This window comes from Oratosquilla oratoria, chromosome 6 (assembly GCF_046742065.1).
Source record: "Oratosquilla oratoria isolate Oo_2021 chromosome 6, ASM4674206v1, whole genome shotgun sequence".
Lineage (NCBI taxonomy): Eukaryota > Metazoa > Arthropoda > Malacostraca > Stomatopoda > Squillidae > Oratosquilla > Oratosquilla oratoria.
Genome location: NC_134782.1, coordinates 32,197,208 through 32,215,399, shown reverse-complemented (window position 1 = coordinate 32,215,399; position 18,192 = coordinate 32,197,208). Strand labels below are relative to the sequence as shown.

The following is an 18,192-nucleotide window of genomic DNA, read 5'->3' as shown; positions in this document are numbered from 1 at the left end:
GGGAAATGTCTTTTCCAATTCATGCGATTCATCAGTGAGGAAGCAATTAACAAATCATAAGACTCCAATAACCAAACCACGACAGAATTTACCCAAAAGATTTTGCTGAAAAAACAAATAAAAGAGAGAAGTAGGAGAACAAGAGAGAGGGAGAGAGAAAGAGGGAGAGGGGGAGGGATGGAGGGAGGGAGAGAAAGGGAAAGGAAGTGAGAGAGAAATAGGGAGATAGAGAGAAAGAGATCTACCGGAAAAAAATAAAATTAAAATTAAAAGGAGAAGCAAGAGAGAGAGAGAGAGAGAGAGAGAGAGAGAGAAGGGCGGACGAGAGAAGAAAGCAGAGGAATAAGGGAGAGCTGATGATGATGTAAATCAAACAAACAAAAACATAAAAGAGAGAAAAGAAGATAATAGATAATACAGAAGCGTTTAATACATAACCGAGAGGTAATACACTAATTAATCAAATTTAATCATTTTCCAATTAGCTGGGTTTTCACTTACGGCTTCTTCCAGGCTTTTCTATTCAGCTCAGAGGCTCCTCCTCCCCCTCCCTACTTTCCCCTCCTTCTGCCCCGCCCCCAGACCTCTTGTGGGGGATGGGGAGAAAAAGGTATATGAAAGCTGACAGACACGGTATATTTGTCGGAGAAGGAGAATTTCATAAAAAAAAAAAATTGTGAAAAACGACAAATAAAAAAAATAATTCGTGAAGAATAAAAGAAAAAAACGCAAGATCAAAATTTCGTAAAGAGAAGAGGAACCTCGTGGGACGGAAGTCGGAAGGAGTGAGTTGTTCCCAGCCCAACTTGGCCAAGGTCGTTGAAAAAAGTCAAAGTTTTCGAGTTCAGTTGAAAATGAAGTTCAGGTGAAAGTGTGTGTGTGTGTGTGTGTGTGCGTGCGTGTGTGTGTGTGTGTGTGTGTGTGTGTGTGTGTGTGTGTGTGTGCTTCCGTGCGTGCGTGCGTGTACTTGTATACTTGTATACCTGGTTGCGTGCGTGTGGGATCGCATGCATGTATACGTAGCTACACAATCGTTTTCGCATACATTACTAAGGAAAAAGGAAGCAAAGATTAAAAGAAAAACATTAACTCAACACTTGTGACTATTGGAACAAAATTTCCATAATTAAATCGATATCCACAAAAAGAAAGAAAAAAGAAAAGAAAAAAAGAAAGAAGAAAAATATATGGTTCGATACACATCCGTATTCGAGTATCTTCAAGAGTCATCTAGAAGAATAGCAATATTAAAAATACTCCCTCCTTATTAAAAAAAGGACAAGGCAAATTGAGAGGAACATTGGTTAATCTTTCCATTCCTTTGACAAACTTTGACAATCTTCTTCCTGCAATTTCGGTTATTTTTATTCAAATCTAGAATGGATTCTGTCTATATACCAAGGACTTTTTCCCCCTTACAAGGGAGTTGGCCAAGTCAAAAGGCAGGTACCCACTCCTACCCATTCCACACTCCCACCCATTCCACTCTCACCCACCACCCTTTCCTCTCCTCATCGATGACGCGTGATTCCTGTATCCTGTCCATTATGGTGGAAAGCGTTTACTTGACCATAGTAACATTTCTTTTTGTTTTTGCCTTTGTACTAAGGAAACGAATCTCCCCCGGCTCCCTTCTTTTCTTCAAGGATGGTAGCCCAAGGGTTGCCTTTCGCTCTTTGCGAAGATAAAGAGCTCCGTTGTGAAATCCCGCGGGTTATGGTCATGCGACTCTTGTAAAAATAGACTTAAAAACTTCCCGAGGTCTACGGAGAATTTAAAGGCTCGCTCTTGGACAGGTGTTCTCAAAATCGTTTAAAGACTTCCCGAGGCCTCCAGAGAACTTGAAGGCTCCGGAGAACTTTGGGAACTTGAAGGCTCGTCGTTGGACAGGTGTTCTCAGATTTTCTTAAAGATTTTACGAGGTCTCCGTAGAACTTTGGGAATTTGGAAGTTCATTCTTAGACAGGTGTTCTCAAAATTTCTTGAAGATTTTACAAAGTCTTCGGAGAACTTTGGGAACTTGAAGGCTCATCGTCGGACAGATGTTCTCAGATTTTCTTAAAGATTTTACGAGGTCTCCGTAGAACTTTGGGAATTTGAAAGCTCATTCTTAGACAGGTGTCCTCAAAACGACTTGAAGACCTTATGAAGTCTCCGGAGAAGTTTGGGAACTTGAAGGCTCGTCGTCGGACAGGTGATTGCAAATTTTCTTAAAAATTTTACGAGGTCTCCGTAGAACTTTGGAAATTTGAAAGCTCATTCTTAGACAGGTGTCAAAATTTCTTGAAGACTTTACGAAGTCTCCGGAGAACTTTGATAACTTGAAGTCTCGTTCCTGAACAGGTGTTCTTAGTGCCTCAATGTCCCATGTGTAGATCGAACTGCCTCTATGGGGGTCTCCACACACACACACACACACACACACACACACACACACACACACACACACACACACACACACACACACACACACACACACACACACTCTCTCTCTCTCTCTCTCTCTCTCTCTCTCTCTCTCTCTCTCTCTCTCTCTCTCTCTTTCTCTTTTTCTCTGTTTTTCTCAGATAAGAGAAGGACTATTTCCGGGTCCAGTTGCATTCATGGGGTCTCTAGATTTGTTCTATTTTTCTATGTTTCTCTTTTCCATGGATATTTGTAAATATAAAGAAATAAGAGAGGGGGTATTTCCAGTTTGACTTTGAAAATAAGTTGGTTGTATCGGCAAGGAAATATTTTAAGAACCACTTTTATGGTATATGAGGTTGCTGCATGTAATGTTGAATCACCAATGGCTTATTATGTATACACCGCCTTTGTGACAAAGCCATCTAGATGGTCTTCAAGTCTGAGTATTCCGTTTCCTATTATCTTGAAATCCTTTTTATTTTCATTTTTATTTTCTTCTTTTTCAACTTCAGCTCTTTAATTTCTCCTCGCTTCTATCTCACTGCATTAAGTGATATTAGACGGTGACGTAGCTCAGTGATAGAGATGACGCTTTGCATTGAATAGTCCCAGGTTCACGCCCCAAGTCGATTAGGGGTGGGGGAGGAAGTGGTTTCCAACACTACCGCATTGTCCCGAGGCCTAATAATATACATAACTATAAAACATGTCCTACGCTTTATAACATGGAAAATTTGTCGATTTATTTTTATATATTAATTTATTTATTTATTTACGTATTTGTTCATTTATTCATTTATTATTATTATTATTGTTTTTATCCTTTTTTGAGAAAGAGAAAAGTAAGCGAAAAACTAAGTTTATAAAAGAAAAATGTCACTCAACATGAAATCTTTATTGATTTGTTCTTATATATTTATCTATTTTGTTTATTTATCGTTTTTCTTATCCATTTACTTATTCCTATTATTATTGCTTTTCTTTTTTCTTTTCTTTTGAGAGATGAATATGTTATGAACTGAATTTATAAAAGAAAAATGTTACACAACATGAAAGAGTTTAAGCAAACGAGAAAGTCACTGGTTTACAAAGGAAGCAAAAGCTGAACGCGCTTTCAGAAAAAAAAAACCCGATGAATTTAAAAGCAAGTGTCAGCTGTCTATTCATATCCTGACGTGGTTAGACACCTTACAAGCACAGCAAACTAGGTTAGCTAAGTTAGCATTTCAGATCTAGATCTAGAAAATGCTTTTGTTACTCGACGCTTGAGCAGGTGTTAGAGCCTAACAGTCGTTGGCAGCCTGACAGTTGTTAGCAGCTTAACAGTTGTTAGCCTAAGCGCAAACTGAGGCGCAGGCGACATTGGCGACGCAGCACAGTAAAGACAGACTTCCTGTTGCTGAATTGAAGTACAGCTTGACCTTCTCTCTCACTTGAAATGCTGATGTAATACATCTAGAAGCATTTCAAAGATCACACTGTACTTCAATTCAGCAACATGAAGTCTGACTTTGCTCTGTGCTGTGTCACCTGTGTCGTCTGCGTCTCGTTTTGCGCCAAGGCTTACAGTTGGTTAAGTTGGCGATGATTGGGGAGGTTAGGGGTGCAGGTGTGGGTAAGGGAAAGGTGGAGGAAGGTGGGAAAGGATTTGAGAAGGAAAGTAGGATGAGGATATTTTCGGGATGGGTTCGTTTTGGTGTTAGTGTGAGCTGAAATGGATGATAATGGAAAAAAAGTAGGTGGAGGAGGAAGAGGAAGAGGAAGAAGATGAAAAAAAGAGGAGGGGAAATAGGAATAGGACTAAAAATAGGAAGAGGGAGAAACAGAAAGGAAAGAATTCAGAAAGAGGAGGAAAACTTGGAAGAAGAGGAGGGCCAGAAAAAATAGGACAAGAACAAAGAGGAAGGTGAATGAGAATTAGGAAAATAAAGGTGTAGAAGAAAAAGAAGAAATGAAGGAGAAGAGGAGGAAGAAAAGGAAAGATAAAGTGAGGGAGAGGGGAGCATCATATTAAACAGAACTAGATATCTTACTTGTGAGGGACGAATAAAGGAAATATATAAAAAGTAAAATGCAATAAATTTTTTGAAAAAAAAAACGGAATTAAGATTCAATTTGAAGTAAGTGAAAAAATGTATGACTGATGACAGAAACTTGAGAAAAAAATCTAACTAAAATGACCTCAAGTATAACAAGAACTGAAGAACAAGAAGCGATAACGAGAGGAACATAGAACATAACATAAACAACACAATTTAACAAAATCAAAGGTCTTTTGGACGCCGTGGAAGGTAACAAGTGCAAAAATATGATGAACTGGAAGGCAACTTGAGACACGTTGAGTTCAACGCATATATGCAAATGTAGTCAGAACTAATGTAAGCTCCGTTTCTTTCTTTCTTTTTTTCCAAAAACGAAGCGAAGATTTTCTTCGTTGTTATGCTAATTTGAGGTTTGTAGTTCTCAGGTTTTATTGAGTTACAATTTTTGTAAAAGGGGAAAAATCGGAAATAATGGAAAATCTTTAATTCAATAGAATCTGAGAACCTGAGATTCTTTTCCTCGTTAATGCAAACAGAGTATAGTGGGTAAATTTTGGGTGGGGAAGGAGCCAAATAGAAAAGAGAGAGAGAGAGAGAGAGAGAGAGAGAGAGAGAGCCTGAATTTTGATTTTGAATATTCTTGATGTCATGAAACTTTGACATGAAGATCTGTGACCAAGAGAAACTTAAGAACGGGTTGAACCTTTGCCCTCTGTGTTACTACAGCCTGGGCAAGTGGTATTCACATGTAACCGGTGGGGATTACGCTCGGGCACAAGTAGGTAGTAGTATTAGTAGAACTACTAGTTATGCTAGTAGTAGTAGTACATTTCTTCAACACAACTTTTTTTTCCTGAGATAAGACAGTTTTATTGGGAGAAATAGCATCGTGACTGAACTGTTTTGATATTTTTTTTTAATGCTGGAACCCTCTTTAAAGATTTTATTATGATTAAACTTTTTTTTTTTAAGATCACGCTGTATTACGGTCTGAAATTAATTAGCAAAATTGGTCAGGACGCGTGCATGAGGTGGGGAATGGTAATCTTTCTGTGTTGAAGGAAATGGTAGAAACCACATGAGACCACATGAGACCACAGGAGACCACATGAGACCATAAGGCCTCCACTGGGCAGAACCTAGGACTCTCTGACTGGAGTCTGGGGACGTGGGCGGGGGTGCTGGGGTGGGGTAGTTTTTCGAAGATGAAGGGAATAAGGGTATTGAAATGATGGAGTATGTTGTTTAATTTGTTCTTCAAATTACAGTTGAAATAAACGGTGAAATTGTACACTCGTAATTGGAGAAAGGGAAGATAGGATTAAGGCGTGGATTTAATCTTCTTAATGATGTCGAACATCTTAGGAAGAACAGGGGGACAGGGAGAATCTGCATGTAAGACTCGTTTCACACGTATCGACTTTTCGCTGTCCACGGCACGACGTCGTGCTTTCAAGTAACATGGGTGTCTATGGACGCTTTCACAGTCACGGCCAAGTGTGAAATCGACCATAGACACCTATGGTTATTTGGAAGCACGACGTCGTGTCATGGACGGCGAAAAGTCGATACGTGTGAAACGAGCCTAATATGTCCATCAGAAAGTCGTCGTTGTCGTCATCATCATCGTCAACTTACATTAATTCGTTGTAACTAAATCTATTCTGAATCATGATTCCATAGTTTCATATTGCAAAGAATTAATATAATTCTTATCATATGCCTTTGCAACAGAGCTCAAATTGTCAAAGACTTATATCAGTGAACACCCTCAAGAAGTCTGAGATACTCTCAGTAAATAATTATTATTCTCTCGTGGCGCAATCGGAAGCGTCTTGGTCTCGTATTCTCTTAGTTATGGGTTCGAATCCCGCACTCCTTTCTGATTCGCAGCAGTAACTTAAACCCATGAAGTCTAAGATATTTACAAGAACTAATTTTATTCTCTCTCTCCGCCTCTCTCTCTCTCTCTCTCTCTCTCTCTCTCTCTCTCTCTCTCTCTCTCTCTCTCTCTCTCTCTCTCTCTCTCTCTCTCTCTCTCTCTCTCTCTCTCTCATTTTCTGTCTGCTCGTCTATCTCATTGGCTCTGACATTAGTGTACGCATCGTTCTTTTGCTTTTTTTGAGTAATTTGTTGTTTGTTTGAAACCTCCCCGGTCTTGTGGCACCGCTTTCTGTTCCACGACGACAGGGCGCCTGATGGAACCTTAGCTTCTTCTGTAACTTTGTTCTTCTTTAATGACGGATTAGTCTGACACCAAGAACATTCGGAGAGGAATAAGGTGAGTGCCCTTTTGCCCGTGCGAGTTTTGAGAGGGATCTCTCTCTCTCTCTCTCTCTCTCTCTCTCTCTCTCTCTCTCTCTCTCTCTCTCTCTCTCTCTCTCTCTCTCTCTCTCTCTCTCTCTCTCTCTATATATATATATATATATATATATATATATATATCCCCCTCTCTCTCTCTCTTTCACGCTCTCTCTCTCTCTCTCACGCTCTCTCACTATCTCTCACGCTCTCTCTCTATCTCTCTTTCACGCTCTCTCTCTCTATCTCGTATGTGTCATTAGTGTTATGTCAACTTTTGAAGGTAGAATATACTCAAAGCTTAGATAAGAAGACGACGACGACGAAGAAGAAGAAGAAGAAGAGGAGGAAGAAGAAAAAGAAGAAGAAGAAGACGAAAACGAAGACGACGACGACGACACAGAAGAAGATAAAAAAAAAGAGAGAGAGAGAGAAAGGAGAGGTCGAGGTGGGGAGAGGAAGTGTGGATCTCGTGCCTTTACTAATGAACCGAATCAGTCAAAACTTCGGGAAGCAGTGTGGGGGTGGGGGGTGGGGGGGTGGGGTTGAGTTGGGGGATATTTTTGGCGTCCATGTTTTACAGGATGGGTCCGATAAGGGAGACAGAAAACTATTAAGTGAAATATAGGTGAGTTTTGGAGTGAGAGATAGGCTGCCAAGGAAAGACGGAAAAACATTTTCAGGGGTAAAGGAGGTGGAAATATGTTTAAAGAGGAAAAGGATAAGTTAGTTCTGTAGGCGGGAGTGAGACAAGGATGGTTAATAACGTTATGGCTGTTCAACATGCAAATGATATTCTGAAATAACTAAAATAGGTAAACAGTAGAAATAATAGATAAAATGAAAATAGTAGGTGTAATGTTGCCATAGTTGTTCAACATGTAAATAATTGTCTAAAATAACTAAAATAGATCAAATAATATAGAAACTATAATAAAAATGAAAAGAGTATGTGTAATGTCGCCACAGTTGTTCAAAATATACCGTAGATAATTTTCTAAAATAGCAAAATTAAACAATAAAATAATATAGAAATAGTGATGAAAATAGTATATGTAATGTCGCCATAGTTGTTCAACATATAAATAGCTTTCTAAAATAACTAAAATAAATAGATAAAATATTATAGAAACTATAGTGAAAATTAAAATAATATATCAAAGGGGATTGAGGCATTCTGAGATAACCAAAATAAATAAAATGATATAGAAATAATGATAAAAAAAAAAACCAAGATGTTAGATGGGGCCGAATACAACGGAGGTGATAGAAATAGAATGATGACAGCAAAATAAATAAAAGAGAAAGGACAACCTGGTACGGAAGTAGTTAATCGAAACAGGCTATTGATGCCCTGCCACAGCGATGAATGCTCTCTCTCTCTCTCTCTCTCTCTCTCTCTCTCTCTCTCTCTCTCTCTCTCTCTCTCTCTCTCTCTCTCTCTCTCTCTCTCTCTCTCTCTCTCTCTTCTCTCTCTTTCTCTCTCTTTCACTTTTCTCATTTTCTCTCCTCTCCCTCTTTCTCTTCTCTCTCTTCCTCTTTCTCTTCTCTCTCTCCTTTCTCTTCTCTCTCTCCCTCTCTCTTCTCTCTCTCTCTCTCTCTCTCTCTCTCTCTCTCTCTCTCTCTCTCTCTCTCTCTCTCTCTCTCTCTCTCTTCTCTTTCTCTGCATATGTGTGTGTGTGTGTGTGTGTGTGTGTGTGTGTGTGTGTGTTTATGAGCATGTAGGAATTTTGCATTGACATATATAAACATTCCCTCATAAAAAAGAACCGTTATTAAAAAGGACCAAACACTGAAACACTCGTTTTTGAAAGAAACAACAAACTATCACAAAAGCTCATGTACTCCTTTGTATCAGCGTGGGTCATTCCTGGCAATCTTCCAGGCAGACACCTGGTCCATCTTTGCCTTCATCAGCTATATACGATTTATTTGGCTCAGCCACATCCTACGCAAGAACCCACTTACTCTCACACAAGAATTTTTACACTCTAGCCACCGCGTTGAGCTACAGAGGCTGCATTGTCATCCACGGGTTAGGTCGGTTCTGCAGTGGTCTTCGGGTCTAAATTGTTTTACATATATGGATTCGATCTATGCTCCGTTTAGTATTGATATACAAAATCGGGGTTTCCGTAGACGTTATCTCACACGGCTTCCTCGGGCTTAACCAACGACGACCGTTGAGAGTTCGTTGGATTAAAAACGACTTCGGTTACAATATTTGAATTTTCAAATCCCCAAATATCAAATTATCTTTCCGACATATATAGCAAAGCTGAATGATGAACTAATAGATTGTAAACGTATACGTATAGAATATTAAAAATACAATTGAAATGTTCTTAGAGAAATCTAGGTTTCTGTAAGCGAAGCCATATATCAGTTATTCAAATGGTGGTTAGAGGTAGGATGTCGAAGGCAAAAGAGCCCAGTGTGATAACAATTTTACTGTTTGCTCATACAATGAGCTGGTGATCAGTGATTACTCCCAATCTTCTCCTCCTCCTCCTCCTCTTCCTCTCCTTCTTCCTTCTCCAAATTATTGAAACGGAGGTTGGAGGTAGGGTGTGGGAGAAAAAATAGCCCATTGTGATAACCCCTTTCCTGTTTGTTCATACAGTGAGAGCTGGTGATCAGCGATTGCTCCTTATCTTCTCCTCTTCCTCCTCCTTCTCTAACTCCTCTTCCTCCTCCTCCTCCTTCTTCTCCTCTTCCTCTTACTCCTCCTCCCCTTCCTCCTTTTTTTGCCTCTTCGTCCTCTTCGTCTTACTCCTCTTCCTCCTCCTCCTTCTCCTCCTCCTCTTCCTCCTCTTCCTCCTCCTCTTCTTACTCCTCCTCTTCCTCCTCCTTCTCCTTCTCTTTCTCCTCTTCCTCTTCTTCTTTTTACTCCTCCTCTTACAAACCTTCCATAATATATATGACATTCTAACGTTTCTACTCAGAGAGATCGATGTCGATTACTATGAGACTGCTACGGGTGGGTCGGCGTATGGCTTTTGGTCCAGTTTCCTTGAACATCGATAGACCACTTCATATGTATTAATTGCCTCGAAGGCTTCTTCCTATTGGACATTGAGATAAAAATAATACGCTACTTTCTGAAATTTAGTTGAGCGCAGCAAGCGTTTTTCGCGTTCTTTGTTATGCGAATTATTTTAGGATTCGAGTCTGGAGTATATTTACTTGATCCAATGATATCCCAACCCCCGCTCCCCCCTAACACTCCCCCTCCCCCTCCCCCTCCCCCCTCGCCTCCCACTCCCCTCCCCCACTTTTTTTTTACGTCCCCATTTTATTTTTTCACATATATTGGGAAGGTGAAGGAGAGGAAATGGAGGGTGAGGGTGAGGCGTAGAGTAGGGTGTAAGGGAAGAGGAATGTTGTATGTGCGTGTGTATGTTTGTACACACACACACACACACACACACACACACACACACACACACACACACACACACACACACACACACACACACACACACACACACACAAATATATATATATATATATACATACATACATACACGTCCCCATCCTTCTGTCCTTTTAAATCCAAAACGGTTCAAAATTTCTCAGAAATTTTCTTTTTCAAAATTCCCTCCATTCTTTCCCCACTGTGAAACACACACAGCCACGCCATCCATCTTCCATCCAGCGCTAATCTCCAACTTAAACGTTTATCATGATTTAACGCGCGTCCCGATTCCTCCTTAACTCGGCTCTCTCTCTCTCCCCCACGAAGGCCACCTCACACCTTTTCATTCCTTGTATGGAATCGACGCGAGGTCGGATAGAAGCGCTGGTGAAATACACAGTCCATAACAACAATACTTTTTTTTTTTTTTTAGGCCTTGTTCAGCCTGTGGCGGTCACCAGTGACTGTCTCTTGCCCTGGCTATTAATAGATAATGGAGATTTGGTTTATCACCGCAAACTTCCTATATCAGGAGAGTAGGACGGTGACCCTTACAGAGGACTTTGTGGCGTGGAATTTAATGAACCATGCTCTTGGTCCAACTCGCTGGTGTCAGAGTTCGAACAGCCGTCATCTCGACCTCCGCCGCAGGTAGTGATGCTCTAACCCGCTTGGCCAGCGAGCATCCTTTAGTAGTTAAAGCTAAGCTTCTCCTGGTGTAAGCTCCTTCCTTAATAATGTTCTGTTCATATTCTCATTCATGTATTGATTAATCTGTATACCTGTTATTTAATCAAGTTTATTACTTTTTATAGATTATTTATTAACTATTGATATCTCTACCTATTTTTGTAATTATTGATTTTATATTTTTATGATTTATGTATTATTTCTTTATTTATTTATTCACATTTATTATCAATCAATTTGACTTTCGGTTTACATATTTATTTGTATATTATTATTTTTTTTTCATTCATTCATTCGCTTAGATAGGCACAATACAGACTTGTTTCAAGAACCTTTGAGAGCTCTTAATCAATTATTTGTTATCTGTTCATTCATTTCATTTGATTATTGATTTATCTGCACATATATTTATGCTATCTTACTATTTCCTCCTTTTTATTGAAGCTCTATCAATGTAATTCTTGGCTAATTGACAATTGGTCTCATTTAGGTTTTCTGAATGTGGTTACTGAGTTCATTCGCAGTCTGAGGTCGGCTAATTTTTTGGTTTTATTGTTATGACTCTCCAATTGCTCCATTTGTGTACCATTGGGGTCTGGTTTGGCACAACTTTTGCGAGATCACAGGTTAGGTTCAGAGAATAAATAGACAGATAAATGACTAAGATAATGACTTGACTGGGAATAGCATAGCCAGGAGTCTTAGTATGTGTTTCATTCTGACTGGTTTTACAGGGATTTTATTTTATTTTTGCTTGAGAAAATGAAAATATACATACGTGCGCTCGCACACACACACACACACACACACACACACACACACACACACACACACACACACACACACACACACACACACACACACACACATAGGCGGGATACCATTAGCATAGCTCCCCTTCCCGCAAAATACAACTAGGTAAATACAACTAGGTAAATACACACACACACACACACACACATATATATATATATATATGTATATATATATATATATATATATATATATATATATATATATATATATATATATATATTACAAAGGATTACAAAGGCGGAGCATGCCGACAGGAGACCTTTTGGTCCATATCTAGGTCGGATGCGAAAAAAAAAATCATAATAATAATAAAATAATAAATAAAAACTATAATAATGTAAATAACAAATAAAATACATAAATAAATGCATAGGTATAGTTAAATAATAAACAAACAGGTAAATAGTAAATAATAATAAATTAACATATAACTAATAATAAATGAAAATCAGACAGACAAATTATAACAAAACAAAAACAAATAATATAAAACAAATTATAATCATTACAGCATCTTACTTAGTTGTTTATCTAAATGATTCTTAAAGCTTCGAACTGAACTATATTGCACTACCTGTGCAGGAAGTTTATTCCATTCATTAACTACACGGTTGGCAAAGTTGTTTCTACCTACTTCCAAATTGCATCTATTTCCGGACAGTTTGAGACCATTGTTTCTTGTCTGATTCTCATTCAATGTGAAAATTTGGTCACTTTTGATGTTGTCAATTCCCTTTAGAATTTTAAAGACCTGTATCAAGTCACCTCTGAGTCTACGCTTTTTTTAGGGAAAACAGATTCATATGTTTTAGTCGATTTTCGTATGATTTATTTTTGATATTTGGAATCAGTTTTATGGCTCGCCATTGTACTTTTTCCAGTCTGTCAATGTCTTTAATGAGATTCGGTGACCATACGGAAACGGCATATTCCAAATGTGGACGAACTAACGATTTATATAGCTTGTTAATGAGTGATGGACTTTTGAAATCAAAAGATCGCGCAATCAGTCCTAGAATCTTATTTGCTTTCTCAGAGGCTGAAATACACTGCTTAGATGATTTGAGGTCGTTACTGATAATTACGCCGAGATCTTTTTCACTATCCACTTTTGTTAACGAATTTCCAAATAACTTGTAATCGTACTTACTGTTATTTTTACCTATGTGCATTACCTTGCATTTACTTGTGTTAAATTTCATTAGCCACTTTTCAGACCATTGCTGTAATTGATCTAAATCTTCTTGAATATCTAATTGGTTTGAGTGATCATTTGCCACTCCGCACAGTTTTGTATCATCAGTAAATTTAGAAACAGTAGATTTTAGTCCATGGTCTATATCATTTATATATACTATGAATAGAAGTGGCCCAAGAACGGAACCCTGAGGAACTCCACTTGTAACATTTTTCCATCTAGAAGTTTTTCCATTTAAAACAACTCTCTGTTTTCGACCATTCAACCAATTACTAGTCCAACCTAATAGGCTATCACTTGTTCCGTGTAAAGTTAATTTAGTAAGTAGTCTTTTGTGTGGGACGGTATCAAAAGCTTTTGCAAAGTCTAGATATATTAAATCTATATTGTTTCTTTTGTCATAATTCGAGATCACTGTGTTGTAGAATTCGAGTAAGTTAGTCACGCAAAAACGTTTCCGTCTGAAACCATGCTGGCTATCATTTATCAAACGGTTACTTTCTAAATGATGTTCGATAGCATCTCTGATGTGTGTGTGTGTGTGTGTGTGTGTGTGTATTGTGTGTGTGTGCGTGTGTGTGTGTGTGCGTGCGTGTGTGTGTTTCTATATATATATATATATATATATGTATATATAAAAATATATATACATATATATAGTATATATATATATAAATATATGCAAAGTAGACCACTTATAAGTGAACACACGTACCCGTGTTCTTATTAGCATATAAATATATATATATATATGTATATATATATATATATATATATATATATATATATATATATATATATTAAAGATAAATAAGTAAATCTACTTTGGGTTTACCAGTGATTTTAGGCTTTTCATGTACCTATATATTGATGTATATTCACTCAAGCATACACACAACCGCACATGCTCGTACATTCAGACACCTATGTACACACACACGAGTACATGCACACACACACCTATGAATACACACACACACACACACACACACACACACACACACACACACACACACACACACACACACACACACACACACACACACACACACACACACACACACACACACACACACACACACACACACACACACACACACACACACACACACACACACACACACACACACACACACACACACACATCCACACACACACATCCACACACACATACACACACACACATACACACACACACACACACACACACACACACACACACACACACACACACACACACACACACACACACACACACACACACACACACACACACACACACGTTTTTACGTGAGGGCGGCCCGTTGGTTCCATTAGACTTTGTATAGCCGCCTCAGAACTCTGATAAGAGCTCTGCACTCCTAACTGCTTATCTGCTGTGTTATCTCTTCGGGGCTTTAATTATTTCCTTCCCAATTTCTCTTAATTAAAATCTTTTGCAGGTTTGTTTACGCGCAATACGAACGACATATATATATATATATATATATATATATATATATATATATATATATATATGTATATATATATATATAGGGTATATATATGTAAATATATATATACATACACACTGTATATATATTTACATATACACCTATACATATGTATATATATATATATACATATATATATATGCATATGTATATCTGTGTATATATATACATATATATATATATGCATATGTATATCTATGTATATATATGCATATGTATATATATGTATATATATGTATGTATATGTATATATATATGCATATATATATCTATGTATATAAAGGCATATATATTTATATATATATATATATATATAATATATACATTATTTATATATATATATACATACATAAATATATATAGTGTGTGTGTGTGTGTGTGTCTGTGTTATATTGTTCTTTATTCATTTATCTCTTTATATGTTTATTCATTCATTTATCTATTTCATTGTATTTTATTTATTTTCTTATTTACTCACTCTCTTTGTATTAAATAGTTTTGTTCTCTGTCGTTTAAGTGTAGCGAAGGAGCTTCTGGCGTAGTTGGAGTTAATCAAGCGTCCTGCAATCAGTGAGGCTTTTAGACCTTTTTATGTCGACCGTAAACATCCAAAAAGCCAGCCCAAAAATTTTATACCCCTTTTTTTGGTATGTGTTAGTACGTATCCTGGAAATTAGATTTTTTTTTTTTTTTGCTGTGTGGGGTTGTGGTTTGGTCAGTTGGTTGGTTTCATTTTGGTCTTTTTAAAACAGTGAAGGGTTATGTTGAACGATTAATTGATTAGTTAATTAATTTGTTTGCTTATTTGCATATTAATTTATTTGCGTATTTATTGCTTTAATTTTTTTTACATTTAGTTCTTTTAATCCAATGTTAATCCAAGAGAATTTTATTCTTTTTCAAAGTAAATGAATAAATAAATAAATAGATAAATAGGTAAACAGATGAATAAAAGAAATAGAAAAAATAAAATGCATTATCGTGATGTATCAAAGGATTTTCTGCAGCACCTGCTTCTTTTTCTTCTATTTTTTTTCATCTTTTTTTTTCTTTTCTTCCTTTTCTTCTTTTTCTTCTTCTCTTTTTTCATATTTTTTCTTTTTTCTTCTTCTTCTTCTTTTTCTTCTCCTTTTTCTTATTCTTTTTTCTTTTTCCTCTTCCTTTTCTCACTTTCTTCCTTTTCTTCTTGTTTTTCTCTTTTTTCTTCTTCATTCTTCTCTTTTCTTCTTCTTTTTCTTCTTCTTCTCCTTCTTCTTCTTCTTCTTCTTCTTCTTCTTCTTCTTCTTCTTCTTCTTCTTCTTCTTCTTCTTCTTCTTCTTCTTCTTCTTCTTCTTCTTCCTTTCTCTTCTTCTTTTATATTTTTTCCTCTTATTCTTTGTCTTGTTCTTCTCCTTTTTCTTCTTTTTTACGTCTTCCTCTTCCTATTCTTGTTATTCTTCTTCTTCCTCTTCATCTTCTTTCTCTTCTCATTCCTCTTCTTTTTATCTTCCCCTTCTTCTTCTTTTTCCTCTTCCTCCTTTCCTTCTTCTTCTTTTTCCTCTTCTTCCTTTCCTTCTCCTTCGGCAAAGAATCACGATGGGTCCTTACGATGAAAATATGTCATCTTGTACGTCGTGTTCACCTCGACTGCTCAGTGGAGGGGGCACTCTTGGGGGGGGGGGGGGAGTGCCTCACCTTTCATCGAGTGCCAAGGACCCCCCCACCTTCCCCTCTCCCCCTCTCCCCCCCTCCCCCGGGGGAACTCCGCCCTTCCTCTTTCCCGTGAACCGTCACTCACGCTTTTCCTTTTTACTCCTTCACCGATCCCAAGATCATTCCTGCCCCTTCACTCCCTCCCTCCTCCCCATCCCCTCGTATTCCTTCTTTGAACATATTTCTTTCTTTTACTCCTTCCTCCTTTCTCCCTCCTCCTCCCGAGTTCTTAATCCCTATTCTCGACTTCTTCCTCCCTCCTACATCCTCCCTTCTTCCTCCTCCCTACTCCTACTTCCTCACTCCTTCCTCCTGCCTACTCCTCCCTCCTCCCGAATTCTTACTCCCTATTCTCGACTTCCTCCTCCCTCCTCCCTACTTCCTTCTCCCGAGTTCATCTTCCCTCCTCCTTCTCCTCCCTCCTTCCTCTCCTCCCTACCTCCTTCTTCCCTTCTTCCTACTCCCACCTCCCTCCTTCCTCCTCCCTCCATCCCCTTCTCCCTCCATCCCCTTCTCCCTCCACCCTCCTTCCTACTCCTCCCACCTTTCCTTCCTCCTCGCTTCCTTCATTCTTCTTCCTCCCGATATTTTACTCCCTACTCTTGACTCCACATTCCCACTTTGCATCTGCTACTCCCCTCCTACTCCCCCGCTTCCTGCTTCCCACTCGCTCCCATCTCGTCCTCTCTCTTCTCCTTCTACCCAACTCTCACTTCTGTAACACTTCATCACTGGAACATCTCCACGTGTGGGTGTGTGTGTGCTTGTGTGTGTGTGTGTGTGTGTGTGTGTGTGTGTGTGTGTGTGTGTGTGTGTGTGTGTGTGTGTGTGTGTGTGTGTGCGTGCGAGCAAGTGGATGCACGAGGGAGCGTGTTTCTAACTGCAGTAGTATATCGCTTGCATACAACAATTTTTGTCTGTAAAGTTATTTTGTCTGTAAAATTACGCTTGGACTTGAGCTGGTTCGTTTATGCCTGTGTGCAAATTTGCTTGCATGCTTGTTGCTTATATGGAAGCATTTATACAAACACGGAGGATATAAAGTCGAAGTCTTTTTTTCTTAAAGAAAAAGTTTTTTTTTTTTTTTTAATTAGCTTCAGCTTGTTGTTCGCAGGGTTCTGGACATACACCTCATCGACTCAACAACTGGATATTGAAGTCAATAAACTTTACGTTCATTTTGATGACCTTGACAATGATTATACACATTTTTATTGTTATTTTTGAGAGGATAACTTGTACATAAAGAAAGAACTTTTTATGTGAATGTTTTTTATTGTGTCAATGATTTTAACACAACTTCAAAGGACAATATTCCCCAAATAATCACTGTTGTAATCTTAGGATTAGAAATGAAGAGAGTGAGTGGTTCGAGGTAAAGGTGTGACTTCGTCAGGGATGTATTATGTCGCCCTGGCTGTTCAACTTATACATGGATGGGGTGGTGCGAGAGGTAAATGCAAGGGTGGTGGGTCAGGGATTGGAGATGTTTAAAAAAAAATGGAGAAAAGAGGGAGGTGAGCCAGTTGTTGTTTGCGGACGACACTGCGCTTGTAGCAGGATCAGAGGAGGGATTGAGGAAGTTGGTGACAGAGTTTGGGAGAGTGTGTGAAAGAAGAAAGTTGAAGATAAATGTGGGTAAAAGTAAGGTGATGAGATGTACAAGGGGTGAAAGTGGCAACAGACTGGAAGCGAGCAGGAGAGCGACTGGAGGAAGTGGATAGTTTTAGATACTTGGGTGCGAATGTGGCAGGAAAAGGTGGAGTGGAGATGGAGGTAGAATGTAGATTGAGAGAAGCGATTGGTGGATTAAAAACTGTAATGAGGAGAAATAGACATTTGGGAATGGATGCTAGGAGGAGATTGTATGAAGGAGTGATTATGCCAACAGCACTGTATGGGGCAGAAACATGGAACATAAGAAAGGAAGGGAGAAGGAGTTTGAATGTGTTTGAGATGAGGTGTCTGAGAAGTATGATGGGGGGTTACTAGGCTGGATAGGGTGAGAAATGAGGAGGTGAGGAGGAGAACAGGGATGGAAAGGGAATCGGGAGATTGGGTGAATGAAAACGTATTGGGATGTTTGGACACATGGAAAGAATGAGTGAAGAAAGACTAGTAAAAGAGGTATGG

At 38.5% G+C, this 18,192-nt stretch overlaps 1 protein-coding gene across 1 annotated transcript in view; it reads left to right on the top strand.

Annotated features, from left to right (window-relative positions):
- The first annotated feature begins 5,112 nt into the window (after positions 1-5,112).
- LOC143025979 (protein FAM200C-like) overlaps positions 5,113-18,192 on the top strand; it is a 35,592-nt gene continuing 22,512 nt past the window's right edge. Inside the window, exons 1-2 of the mRNA XM_076185963.1 lie at positions 5,113-5,229; positions 6,186-6,245. Coding sequence (XP_076042078.1) covers positions 5,113-5,229; positions 6,186-6,245 — 177 coding nt within the window. The remainder of the gene's footprint in view (positions 5,230-6,185; positions 6,246-18,192) is intronic.